This window comes from Penaeus chinensis, chromosome 32 (genome assembly GCF_019202785.1).
Source record: "Penaeus chinensis breed Huanghai No. 1 chromosome 32, ASM1920278v2, whole genome shotgun sequence".
NCBI classification, from domain to species: domain Eukaryota; kingdom Metazoa; phylum Arthropoda; class Malacostraca; order Decapoda; family Penaeidae; genus Penaeus; species Penaeus chinensis.
The window spans coordinates 9,419,151-9,431,650 of NC_061850.1; the positions used below are offsets into that span (position 1 = coordinate 9,419,151).

General features: G+C 34.4%; 2 protein-coding genes and 2 non-coding genes across 4 annotated transcripts in view; 1 reads left to right on the forward strand and 3 right to left on the reverse strand.

Moving 5' to 3' along the window:
* Positions 1-3,142, forward strand: part of LOC125042778 — a 3,824-nt gene extending 682 nt beyond the window's left edge. The window contains exons 2-3 of the mRNA XM_047638663.1: positions 1,494-1,587; positions 2,494-3,142. Of these exons, the coding sequence (XP_047494619.1) occupies positions 1,494-1,587; positions 2,494-2,691 (292 nt within the window). The 3' untranslated portion in view covers positions 2,692-3,142. The remainder of the gene's footprint in view (positions 1-1,493; positions 1,588-2,493) is intronic.
* Positions 3,143-3,905: 763 nt separating this feature from the next.
* Trnaa-agc lies at positions 3,906-3,978 on the reverse strand. The gene has a single exon. It is a non-coding gene; the product is annotated as a tRNA-Ala (tRNA).
* Positions 3,979-4,445: 467 nt separating this feature from the next.
* On the reverse strand, positions 4,446-4,517 carry Trnaa-ugc. Its single transcript has one exon. It is a non-coding gene; the product is annotated as a tRNA-Ala (tRNA).
* Positions 4,518-6,976: 2,459 nt separating this feature from the next.
* The window catches only part of LOC125042724 (transmembrane protease serine 9-like), a 19,306-nt gene continuing 13,782 nt past the window's right edge, over positions 6,977-12,500 (reverse strand). The window contains exons 8-15 of the mRNA XM_047638555.1: positions 12,104-12,227; positions 11,623-11,730; positions 10,912-11,080; positions 10,219-10,306; positions 8,792-8,969; positions 8,268-8,407; positions 7,772-7,895; positions 6,977-7,111 (exon numbers count right to left, since the gene is read on the reverse strand). Of these exons, the coding sequence (XP_047494511.1) occupies positions 7,050-7,111; positions 7,772-7,895; positions 8,268-8,407; positions 8,792-8,969; positions 10,219-10,306; positions 10,912-11,080; positions 11,623-11,730; positions 12,104-12,227 (993 nt within the window). The 3' untranslated portion in view covers positions 6,977-7,049. The remainder of the gene's footprint in view (positions 7,112-7,771; positions 7,896-8,267; positions 8,408-8,791; positions 8,970-10,218; positions 10,307-10,911; positions 11,081-11,622; positions 11,731-12,103; positions 12,228-12,500) is intronic.

The window sequence follows — 12,500 nt, forward strand, 5'->3', positions numbered from 1 at the left end:
ATAAAAATGGTAATGAAAGTGATAACGATGGTAACATTAACGACAACAGTAATAATGATAATAATGACAATAATAATAATAATAATGATAATAATAATAATAGTAATAATAATAATAATAATGATGACAGTAATAGTAGTAGTAGTAATGATGATAATATTAAGAATAACAACGATAATAATAATAAAAAGGAATAATAGTAATTAATAAAGATAATGATTGATGGTGAAGTAAGCAGAAATAAATTAAGAAAAAAAGAAAAGAAAAAAAGGCACATCATACGTAAATTTTGCAAGTCATCGCGAAAGTCGAGATCTCATCGCTTTTCGTCGACAACAAGCGTGCAGTTGCGAATTCCAGCGCATTGTTTTGCCATTCGAAGAAGAATGAAAAATGATTTAATGGGTGAAATTTTCACTCTTTCTCCCGCGTATGTTTTTTTTTTTTTTTTTTTTTTTTTTTTTTTTTTTGTGACATTGAGGGAGGGGTGGAACATTTTATTCATTATTTCATTTATTTCGGTAGCATCATATTTCTGTTATTCAATTCAGTTATCGAATTTTAATTTTGCTAATGGAGTTTGAACAGATTATGTAAATCCCTTAATTATTTAACAAATTATACAAATCCCTTCATTATTGTACGTATCGTATAAATCCTACAGATAATTCTAGAACACATGAGAACAAAATTGAAATTCCAGTTGAACTAAACTTACCGAATTGTTTACATTTTGTTTTCAGTGAAAGATTGGACACCTGGTGGCGTTTTGTATTTTTCTTCAAATTATCTTTTATAAATGGAATAGTAGTTTTGGAGAGTATGGCTGCCACCACAGCGTTAATTTAGGAATAATAGATTTTCATTTTTTTCGGCAATCATTCTATTTACGTGTTATCGCTGTATTGATTGTTTATATCTATATATGTATATATATATATATATATATATATATATATATATATATATATATATATATATACATGTGTATATGCATGTGTGTGTGTGTGTATGTGTGTGTTTTTACTTTGTTGCCACGTTACCAATAGTATCATTACTAATACGATTTGTCACTACGTCTACAACAAATGATATTATTATTGTTATTATTATCATAATTTTAATAACCATTATATTTATTAATATTATTGTTAATACAGCTTCTTCTCCAACTACTACCACCGTAATACATCTTTTACTACTATTGCAACTATCAATATTATCATTATTATTATTATTATTATTATAATTATTTATCTTATCTTTGTTATTGGTACATATTGTTGCTGTTAGCTACGTTTATATAGTGCCAATAACGAGAATGCAGCTGATTGTTCCCTAAACAATCGTTTCGGATCAGATCAAATCTTTCTCTTTCTTGTATTTTCATTCCCTTTCTCCTATTTTCTCTTTCTCTCATTCTGCTCCCCCTCCCCGCCCCCCATCACCTTATTATCTCACTGATCTTTCTTTCTCTCCCACACTTTTCACAGGAAATCAGTTCGCAATGACTATGAACCAATTTACTTAACCACGACGGTCCTCAACAAGCAGTCTGTGCCTTACTTCATCACCCAGACGCAGAATGTGAGTAAAAAGATTTTCTCTAATGCGAGTCAAGCTTTTATCATTTTTCTTTATTCCGTTTCTGTATTTTTTTTTATTTCTTTATTTTTTTTTCTTTTCGTTTCGCTTCTTGTCTTGTCTTTGTTTTTGTTCCCTTTCTTTTCTTTTTCATTTTACCTTTTTTATAATAATTATTAGTGGTTATTATTATCATTATTATTATTATTATTATTATTATTATTATTATTATTATTATTATTATTATTATCATCATTATCACTCTTATTATTATTATCATCATTATCACTCTTATTATTATTATCATCATTATCATTATCGATTATCTGAGTCTTCGAATCGCTATCCATTAATAATACACCTTTCCGAATCATTATCTTTGAGTCATCAGTTTTGAGTCACTCAATCTCAACTCCATCTCATTCCATCGCCGCAGCTGGATGCAATTTCTCTTACGTCACTCGAATGGCAGTCACATTCGAATAATCCTAAAGTTACGTGCTCACTCGAGATCACTCTGGCATGAGAAAGCTTTGATGAAGACACGCTACACGAATATACGACAAATTTGCTCCGCTTATATATCTGTTTCCGCACGCACACACACGGACGCACGCACCCACCCACCCACCCACCCACCCAAACACCCACCCACCCACCCACCCACCCACCCACCCACCCACCACCCACCCACCACCCACCCACCCACCCACGCACGCACCCACCCACCCACCCACCCACCCAAACACCCACCCACCCACCCACCCACCCACCCACCCACCCACCCACACACCCACCCACCCACGCACACACACACACACACACACACACACACACACACACACACACACACACACACACACAAACACAAATCCCGCCACTAACTCCCTCCTTTGTCTTCTGATTCAGGTCCCCCAATTCGTGACGAAGAAAGCGACTTTGCCGCAATACATCACTCACACCGTCATCAACACTCACCCAAAATACGTCACCGTCACGGAGAAGTCTTACGTCACAGTCTACGCCACGAGGACACGTAAGATCTACGAGACAGTGTGTCCCAAGGGATACGGACACGGCGGCGGGGGGGGATACGGACATCACTGAAGATCACGTATCTACGGAAAGTGTTTGTGTTGTTAACGCTGTTGATTTGTATAGTGTAGTGTAGTCATTCATACATTAAAGAATGTCATTTGATTGTCGATCAGGTGATATTTGTAGTCATTTCAGTTTCTTTTTTTTTAAGGAAGATCATTTCCATGCTATATTGTGATACTATTTTACCATTCATAGTTAAAGAATATCAGTTATATTTTTGTTTTCTCTGTATTTCGTTTAGTACTGAATGCTGGTCATTCAGATATCTGAAAATAAATTATTTTGTTATAATGTAAGAATCACGCATGTCAGATTATTATTGTTTTGTTATTAAATGTTTTGTCTTCGAGTTTTCTCTTTGTTTCGTGCAGGATCACCTTTGAGGTCGGATATTGATGTTGATGATGAAGATAGTTCTGATAACTAAAATGATGATGATTATAATAAAGAAATACAAAGTCATGAACAACAATAATGAGAACATAACTACAATTAAGGAAAACATATGAACTCGATTTTATGTAGTATTATTGTTACACAAATCCACCAACGACAATGTGAATAGCAGACAAATAGGAATTGGAAGAAAGAAATAAAATAAATAATAATAGTTGCAGAGGATCGGGATGGAAACCTAACGCGTTATGAGTAATATCTCGCTGTTATTAAAATATACGATTACGATTGTATATATGCACATGGATATACACACTGTTTTTGTACATGCAATTATTTAAACTTATATATATATATATTTATATACATGTATATAAATATATATATATATATATATATATATATATATATATGAATATATATATAGAATATATATATATTATATATATACATATTGATATACATGTATATAGATATACATATATATACATATACGTATAGATACGTATATTTATATGTATATATATGTATATTTGTGTATATCTATGTATATACATGTATATTTGTGTGTGTGCATTAATAATGAAATAATTTCACATACGAAAAACTAAATTGGGTACATCATTAGTAAGTTAATGAAATAAACACAGACAAACTTACGAAGACTGAATAAAAAATCCTTTAAAACCTAAACTGGTGAATCTTTTAAAACATAAAACTGTAAAATATAAAACTATAAAATAAAAAAGCATAAAACAAAACACAACATATAACAAAAAAAACATAAAACTGTAAAATAAAACATAAAACAATAAAAACATTTTTGGAGATGCGGGGTATCGATCCCCGTACCTCTCACATGCTAAGCGAGCGCTCTACCATCTGAGCTACATCCCCTGTCTGAAAGAGTAACAGTTCATCTTATCATATTGTTAATGAGAATGACCTTTAATTTCGAGCATAATTGTGTGTGTGTGTGTATGTGTGTGTTTTAAGTGTTATTGTGTGTTTTTTTATAGATAAATTGGATTGTTTTTGTGTCTGATGTTTAAATTTGCCGCGTTTGGAAGGTTTTCGGTTGGATTTACGAACGGTTATTCATGATTAGGTCATCTATGTGTATGTGTTTGGGAAGTTATATGATTAATAAACATTTTTAAACTGTTTTAAACAAGTTCAGTTATCGTATTGGATATTCGAAAGAAAGAAAAAATATCACAAGTAGAAATACGAAAAAGATTTAAAGAAAAATTGAGATTTTGGATCAAAATCCAATATAAGATCAAATACTCAACTTATAGTCACAGCAATTATACACACAACATGAAAAGAAGACAATAAATATACTCCAGACCAAAAAACGCTGGAGGTGCCGGGGATCGAACCCGGGGCCTCTCACATGCAAAGCGAGCGCTCTACCACTGAGCTACACCCCCTTGGAAGATGATGGGAAAAGCGGTAACAAAATATTTACGATATAATGTGCATCAGATACTTTTAAAAATATAATTTTCTCTTATAGATTGGAACATTCATATTTTTTTTTTGTATTGGCAGGATCATTCTCATGATAATCATATTCGGAGTTTATGCGAATATAATGTGGACAGGCAATAAGATAAATCTTTCGTTAAGTTTTAAGGGCGCATTTAGGAAGATGATGGTCTATACCTGATGCACTATATAACCATTTATTTTCACTCGTGTTGGCTTTCTTCGTATTGCAGAATGCAATATCAATGACAATATCGGTAAAACTGAAAACGTAAACCTTTCAGCCCAAACTCATCTATTTGTATTTGTCTCCCCCCTGCAATACGTTTAAGAAGTATAAACGATAATATACATAATAGGATTAATTTTTGAGATGTGTGTTTTTTGTTTAGCGTCAGTTATTTTTTCATCTTGCATGTTGTAGTTAATTTATTTGGATTCCTACAGCAGATAAACCGTATTTTAAATGGAAATGTGAATAATACTCAGACCATGTTGAACGTTCGAAACCTTTATTTAAATCTGTATTGGCTATTCTGTACTTGGTTTTCCTCTCAAACATAAAATTATTGTTAACATTGAACAATAGATTGTACTGCACATTTAACTGTGAAATACAGAGTAAAACAATACTAAAATACTAAGATAGTCGTAAATTTACAGATTATTTGTTTATTTGTTTTATTTATTTATGTAACTTACTCAATCTAAATGTATACAGTTTAGATGTAGAATAATTTCCATAACTACATATAGGGAAAATTTCCCACAAAAAGTGTGAAGTTTATAAAGAAAATCAATGTTGATTATAAAGCTTTAAAAAGTGATGAGCCACGTTCGAAGTAATCACGGACATGCAAATGTTCCCAATTAACAAGGTTGATATGATCCGAAAATGCGATCTGCTAATTGTACAGACTTGCACTGTAATTGTTTGATAACTGACAGTTTCCTTTATTCTGTACAAAATAGCATTTGCCCTTTCTTGCACTTATATAAATTATTTGTGATCGGCTTCATGTTACATATTATTGGTAAAATAACCAGCGTACGCGGTATTTCTTCTGCTCACAAATGGCACATGAGCATCAGGTGCATGCTCGGCTCAATAGTTTATCATTTGCAAAATCTATTGGTTACTATAACTAGGAGTATGCGCTATTAAGCAAGCTTTATTTCTAAAATGACAGAACTCCCCACCATAAAAAAAGAAAGGAAAGTAACAGCTTAAATAAAACACATATAGTTACTTCTATTTATATTAACAGTTGTAATAGTAATTACAGCATAAATAAAGGTATGCACGTCCAAAGGTGTTCTCAAACCAGTTATATATTTTCAGGAAATGTTTTCTTAATTCGGATTTTCGTCTTATAACATAAGCATCGATATGTTCACGTTAATGGACTACAGTCATGAGGTAATGTGCACTGATATGGATTCTCGATACTTACGTTATACACTCAAACGATGATCGTGATAATATTGATAATAATAAAAGTAATAATGACAATAATAGCAGTGAAAAGATTATGATCATGAAGAACATCTTAATGACTATAATGTCATTATTACTATTATTACAAATGACAGCAGTATTAATATTGAATAACATAACTATATGAAAGAATAATGATGACAGAAATACGATATAATGATAAAGAATAATAGTAATAATGGTAATAATATTGCCATCATCATTGTTATCATTCTTATTATTCTCGTCATTATTATCATTACTATAATTATCTTGATATTATTACCATTATCATTATCATGTGTGTGTGTATGTTCATTTATATATATATATATATATACATATATATATATATATATATATATATATATATATATAAATATATGTGTGTGTGTGTGTGTGTGTGTGTGTGTGTGTGTGTGTGTGTGTGTGTGTGTGTGTGTGTGTGTGTGTGAGGACATATATATATATATATATATATATACATATATATACACACACACTTTATATGTATAAATTATATATATATATTATATATATTTATATATATACACACATTATATGAATATATATTTATATCTGTCTGTCTTTCTATGTATGTATTTATAAATGTATATGTATATGTATGTATATGTATATATATATATATATATATATATATATATATATACATATATATATGCATACACACACACACACACACACACACACACACATATATATATATATATATATATAAATGTATATATGATATAAACATAAAGACATATATATACATACATATGTATATATATGGGGAATATATATATATATATATGTATATATATACATATATACATACTATATATATAACATATGAATACACACACACACACACAGAAAGGTTGGGAAAAAAAAAAAAAAAAAAAATATATATATATATATATATATATATATATTCAGGGGATATATTGTCTGTCAAGTTACTGAACACTTTCTTGGGAGCATCTTGGGTTCTCTAAACACTAGCGTCGCAAGTTTCTGAACCGGCGATGACTTCGGATATCCAGTCTGCGTAATCTGAAAAAAGTATACTGGTAGTTTGCATTGCCAATATATATATATATATATGTATATATATATATATATATATATATATATATTGTGTGTGTATGTGTTCATGTATATATGTTTGTACACACACACACACAAATACATACATATTGTATATATAAATTCATATACAGTGTATATGTATATATATATATATGTATATGTGTAAATATATATAGTATATATATAATATATCATATAACATGTACATATTCATGCACATACGCATACGCATACAGACACACATGCACACACAAATCTATCTATCTATCTATTTATCTATATGCATATTTATACATCTTTATCTATATTTCTACAAACATTTCATATACTGTACATGTTCTTACAATATATATATATTCATATAAATTGTAATAATATGTACAATATATATATATATATATATATATATATATATATATATATATATATATATATATAGCACACATACACACACACATACACTTCCCACACATATTCCGCTACTAACTTCCTTCCTTGTCTTTGTTTTTTTCCCTTAGAGATAGACACATAAAGACATGCATACATACATAACCCACATCAAATAACCAACAACACTCTCTAGCCACACCCATGAAAGAAACACAAAAACCAGCCACTACATACTGGCCACATTCGTATAGACTCCCGGATGGTCAGGCACCGCGCACCCCATTCCCCACGACACCAGACCTGCCAGTAAGTAGCTGCCAGAACCATCGTCGATTACCATAGGACCACCGGAGTCGCCCTGGGGGGAGGGAAAGGGGTAAATTATCATGGTTGTGAGAATGATAAAATTAGGGATAACAGTGACAAGAATAACAGTCCTATAATTGTAATAACAACAAAAGGACATTTGAAACAGCAATAGGATCAAATGTAAAATTATAATAAAATAAGAGTATTAGTAATAATATTAACAATAATATTAATATCAATAACAATGATAATAATAGCAATAATGATATCAATAACAATAATGACGATGATGTTAATAACGACAATAACATCAACATAAGCAGTAGTAACAACAGTAACAACAACAATAGAAATAACAATAACAACCACACCATATCTAGAAAATAATAACAGCCACCACAGCCAAAGTTATTCTCTTCACCTGACAAGCATCCCTTCCTCCTTCCTTCAAACCAGCGCAGATCATATTCTCAGTCACATATGGGAAGTACGTTTTCGAGCATTTTTCGTGTGGCACAAGAGGCAGCTCGACCATTCTCAGTTTAGCCGAGCTCGCACCGACTGTTGAGGAGATGGGGTTGTATTAGCGAGGAAGGAGAAAGGCCGTTTTCATTATCGAGTAAAATCGCGCCGAAAGAAAACGAGATGTTGTATACGTCTCTTGGCAAATACATTATATATGGTATGTCTCTAAAAACATTTAGGAGTTGTATAGTACTTTGGGAGATATTTCCAAGCACTGGTATATAATGGTTATCCTACGTCATGATTGAGTTCCATATTTCGGGACGCACATTCTCGCTATCGGCACTCACGCATGCACGAGCGCGCGCACCCATACACCCACACACTTACTCATTCTGTGACCCCCCCCCCCCCCCTCACACACTCACATTTGCTTCTCCATCTCATGCTTACCTCCCCAACACCCTTTTTAACACTTACAATATTCTATAGAGCCCCACCCCGTTACAAGTGCGGTGCCATTATCAAACTTCTGGCCAGGGGCAGGAAGACAGACTGGGGCGATATACTCTTGGTTAAAGACTACAGGGCTGGAGAGCTTTATAAGAGCGATGTCGTTGTCTAGAATAACATTGCCGTACTGAGGATGCGGCACGACCTGGGGGAAAGAGGGTGATATATAAATAGCAGGGCTGAGAGATAAACAAATAGGGAAGCAGAGCAATAGAAAAAAAATATTGGCGACGATGAAAATTTAAATATTACTGAGGCTATACTGACTAGGAGTTGATTTTGCAATAGTGGTGATAGAAGCACCGTAGTTACTGACAATAAAATCATAACTGCCACGTTATCTCACATTTCTTTTACTGGCATTTTTTTGTGTGTTGGCGCACGTTTGAGTGAGCATGTGTGTTTGTGAAATAGGATTAGTAGTTGCATTTACACTGCATTACAGGCAAATGTGGGAGCCAGTGAGGCAGTCCTCAAGCCCCAAGGAGGTCCTGCTGGAGTGGAATCGTCCCTCTTAACAGGTAGACGAAGAAGTAAAAAGGAAAATAAATGAAGTTGTTAGTGTTACAACGGAGGCCAGAGAAATAAAGGAACTAAACCGCGCATTTTATGTGTAATGGCAAACAAAATATTTTACTATAAGAACGCAATTAAGTTATAATGATTTTAATTGTTTGCGCATCCTATCTCCTCAGAAGAGAGATAGAAAGGGAAAGAGAGGGGGAACAGGGGAGGGAGAGATAAAAGGGTGTATATGTATAACACACACACACATTTATATATATATATTATATCATATATATAACATATATGTAACATATATATATATCTATCTATCTATCTATATATATATATATAAATAGAGAGAGAGAGAGAGAGAGAGAGAGAGAGAGAGAGAGAGAGAGAGAGAGAGAGAGAGAGAGAGAGAGAGAGAGAGAGAGAGAGAGAGAGAGAGAGAGAGACTGAAGGCTCACACGTATCACAAGTGAGAACTGCTAACACCCCTTATATGTGGTCGTTAGAACGTACAGAAGGCATCAACTACTCCATGTATTTCCCCCCCGTACTACCCCCTTGGAGTCAGTAAGGTCGAGCGTTACGAAATTGTCGAGGTCGGCGATATAGGGTAATATTTTCGTCATCAACTGATCAGACATTCACCGCGACTACAATTTCCCCATAAATATGCATTAAAACTGAGTTATTCTCCAAACAGATCCTGAGGAATTTTTCCTTATTTTTTTACCCACGGCTATGTCCTCGGTAACGAAGTTATAAAGCATCCCTGCGAGTTGATTAAAAAGAGAATTGAGATTTTATGAAAAAGGCGAAACGTATAGATGTGTTTTGAATCTTCCCGATTACATTTGAGACTTTGGATAGACGATACGAACCTTTTCTATACTGCGACGGACAAGACCGGTCTCATGACGATGGCTCGTGTCATGCATTCCCAAAAGTACTTGGTCATCAGGGAACATGCTAGAGAGAAAATAACTTTACAGTATGGTGTATTGAACAAAAAGGGAAAAGAAAAAAACCCTAGTTATATGCATATTACAATTCTCCCTAAATCTAGCTACATATATAGATACATGACAAAAAAAAAAAAGAAAAAAAAATGAATTACATAATTTCTGCAGGAGGACGGTTAGAAGCAAACATTTAACCATACAAGACCTATGAAAGTACCAGGATACTAAAAATCGACAATTTGTGGATACAGCGAAAACGAAGAAACCACATGAACCGCGAAATAGGAGAAAAAATTATATATGAATCATATATCACGAAAACTGTAAAGTATGAATTTGAGATCTTAGAACATAGTCAACGATCAGTGAAACAATAGATACGTATATAGACAATTAATGCAACAAAATCGAGGATACAGAGTAAAATATGACCAACATAGCAATGGATGTATTTGTCAGTGAACCATGGAACTGGTAAATAAGCCCTAGGTATATTAGAACAGATGTAAATACAACAAAATCACGGAGAAAGTGGCAGGATCGCGGATACAGGACAACATGTAATCAGTAGCCACGGACATATTAGAACAAACCAAAACGCAAACAACATACTGTTCGGTGCAATGGGCGGCTGTGATAACCCACTGGTTGGAAACGAGAGCGGCGCCGCAGTAGGGAGCCATGCTGAATCCTTCTGTCAAAGCCACCATCCAGGGGAACGTGTGTGGCTGTGTGACTATTCCGCCCACTATGCGATCTTTACGGTTTGGTACTCCGCATTCTGTGGGCGTGAGTTGGGAGGGAAGGGGTTAGCCGGTGGAAAAGCGGGAGGGAACAGAAGCAAAGAAAAAGAAGGAAAATTGGTTAGGAGGAACTTTTGTATTACTATACGTGAAGATAAAATGTAGAGAAAAAGAAAAATCATAAGGGAAGATAAACTCCTACTGTTCCTAAAACACAAGGAGAGAGAGAAAAACAAACAAACTTAAATAGGCCTTTTTGCTATGGAAATTGTTTTTTGGGGTGGAGGGGATTTACAGTGCCTCGTAAACAAAGTATCGTTGCAACACAGCCTTAAGCATCTCTGAGAATCAATATTCAGATTTTTTTTCTTCTGCCCCTGTCTTTATGCAGTATGACTGGCCACGTCATACGGTATAACCTATTATCCAAACTATAGTAATTTTGAAAATATATCAGAAGTTCAGAGACGCTTGAACACATGAACTTCGGTTTTAAAAGATCCTGCGAATAAACGTTAAGAGTACTCTACAAGAGCTCTGCCAAGAGATTAACAGAACAGATTTTATTATCAGAACTCACTGCAGTCCTCGGTCGGCTTCCAAGTTGTCAGCGGCGGTGGGGTAGGGAGATGCGACAAGTAACCGCAGTCGTCGTCGGAGATTTTACTTGTGATCCAACTCAGGTAACCTGTGGGAGAAGTAACCTAATAAAGCCAGTCACAGGGGCGTTTCTTCAATAAGTTTGTGATAACATCCAACCTCTGAAGTTGTCCCGACCTATGTGTTGACTATTTCCAAACTTGCTGGTCACACGGGCTAACAGAACCATCATATTCGTCCGCAAGATGAGGATTATACCAAAGAAGTGGGAAAGTTGTATATTACTATCAACATGTTATTGAAAAAAAAAAAAAAAAATTGACTATATAGATGCATGTATGTGTAAATGTTACATGTGGACCTTAAAACTGAAAGTCCAAATGTATGTCTGCATGTATGTATATGCTCCTTTATAATGAGCAGAAGAACTGGCATGCTGTGAGGTCAGTTCCGACACTTACTCTCGACCTGGACGAACACCCCAGGATATTTAGGCCGTCCGCACCCTCTTCCCCACGACGTCAAGCCTAGGAGGTACCACGACCCGTCGGGCCTGGCGACGACCAGGGGCCCTCCACTGTCAGACTGTAGGGAGAGGGGTGCCATGTGAGTCAATAAAGTGATTTAGGTAGCTCCATCCACAAGCCTTCAGGCAAGTCCAAGTACATATCTCTTGCTCTCTATGGTGGGGATACAAGCATAATTATATGGGAAACCATTGCTTCAAAAATGGCACCTTCCCTTAGGGCCCTTGGCCCGGGCCTGGCCAAGTATCTACCCAGTCTACCTTCCCTTGTGTTTGTCATTGTTATGCTCTTTCTCTTGCTGCCACCAGTAATAAGTAGCTCTTACTAAATA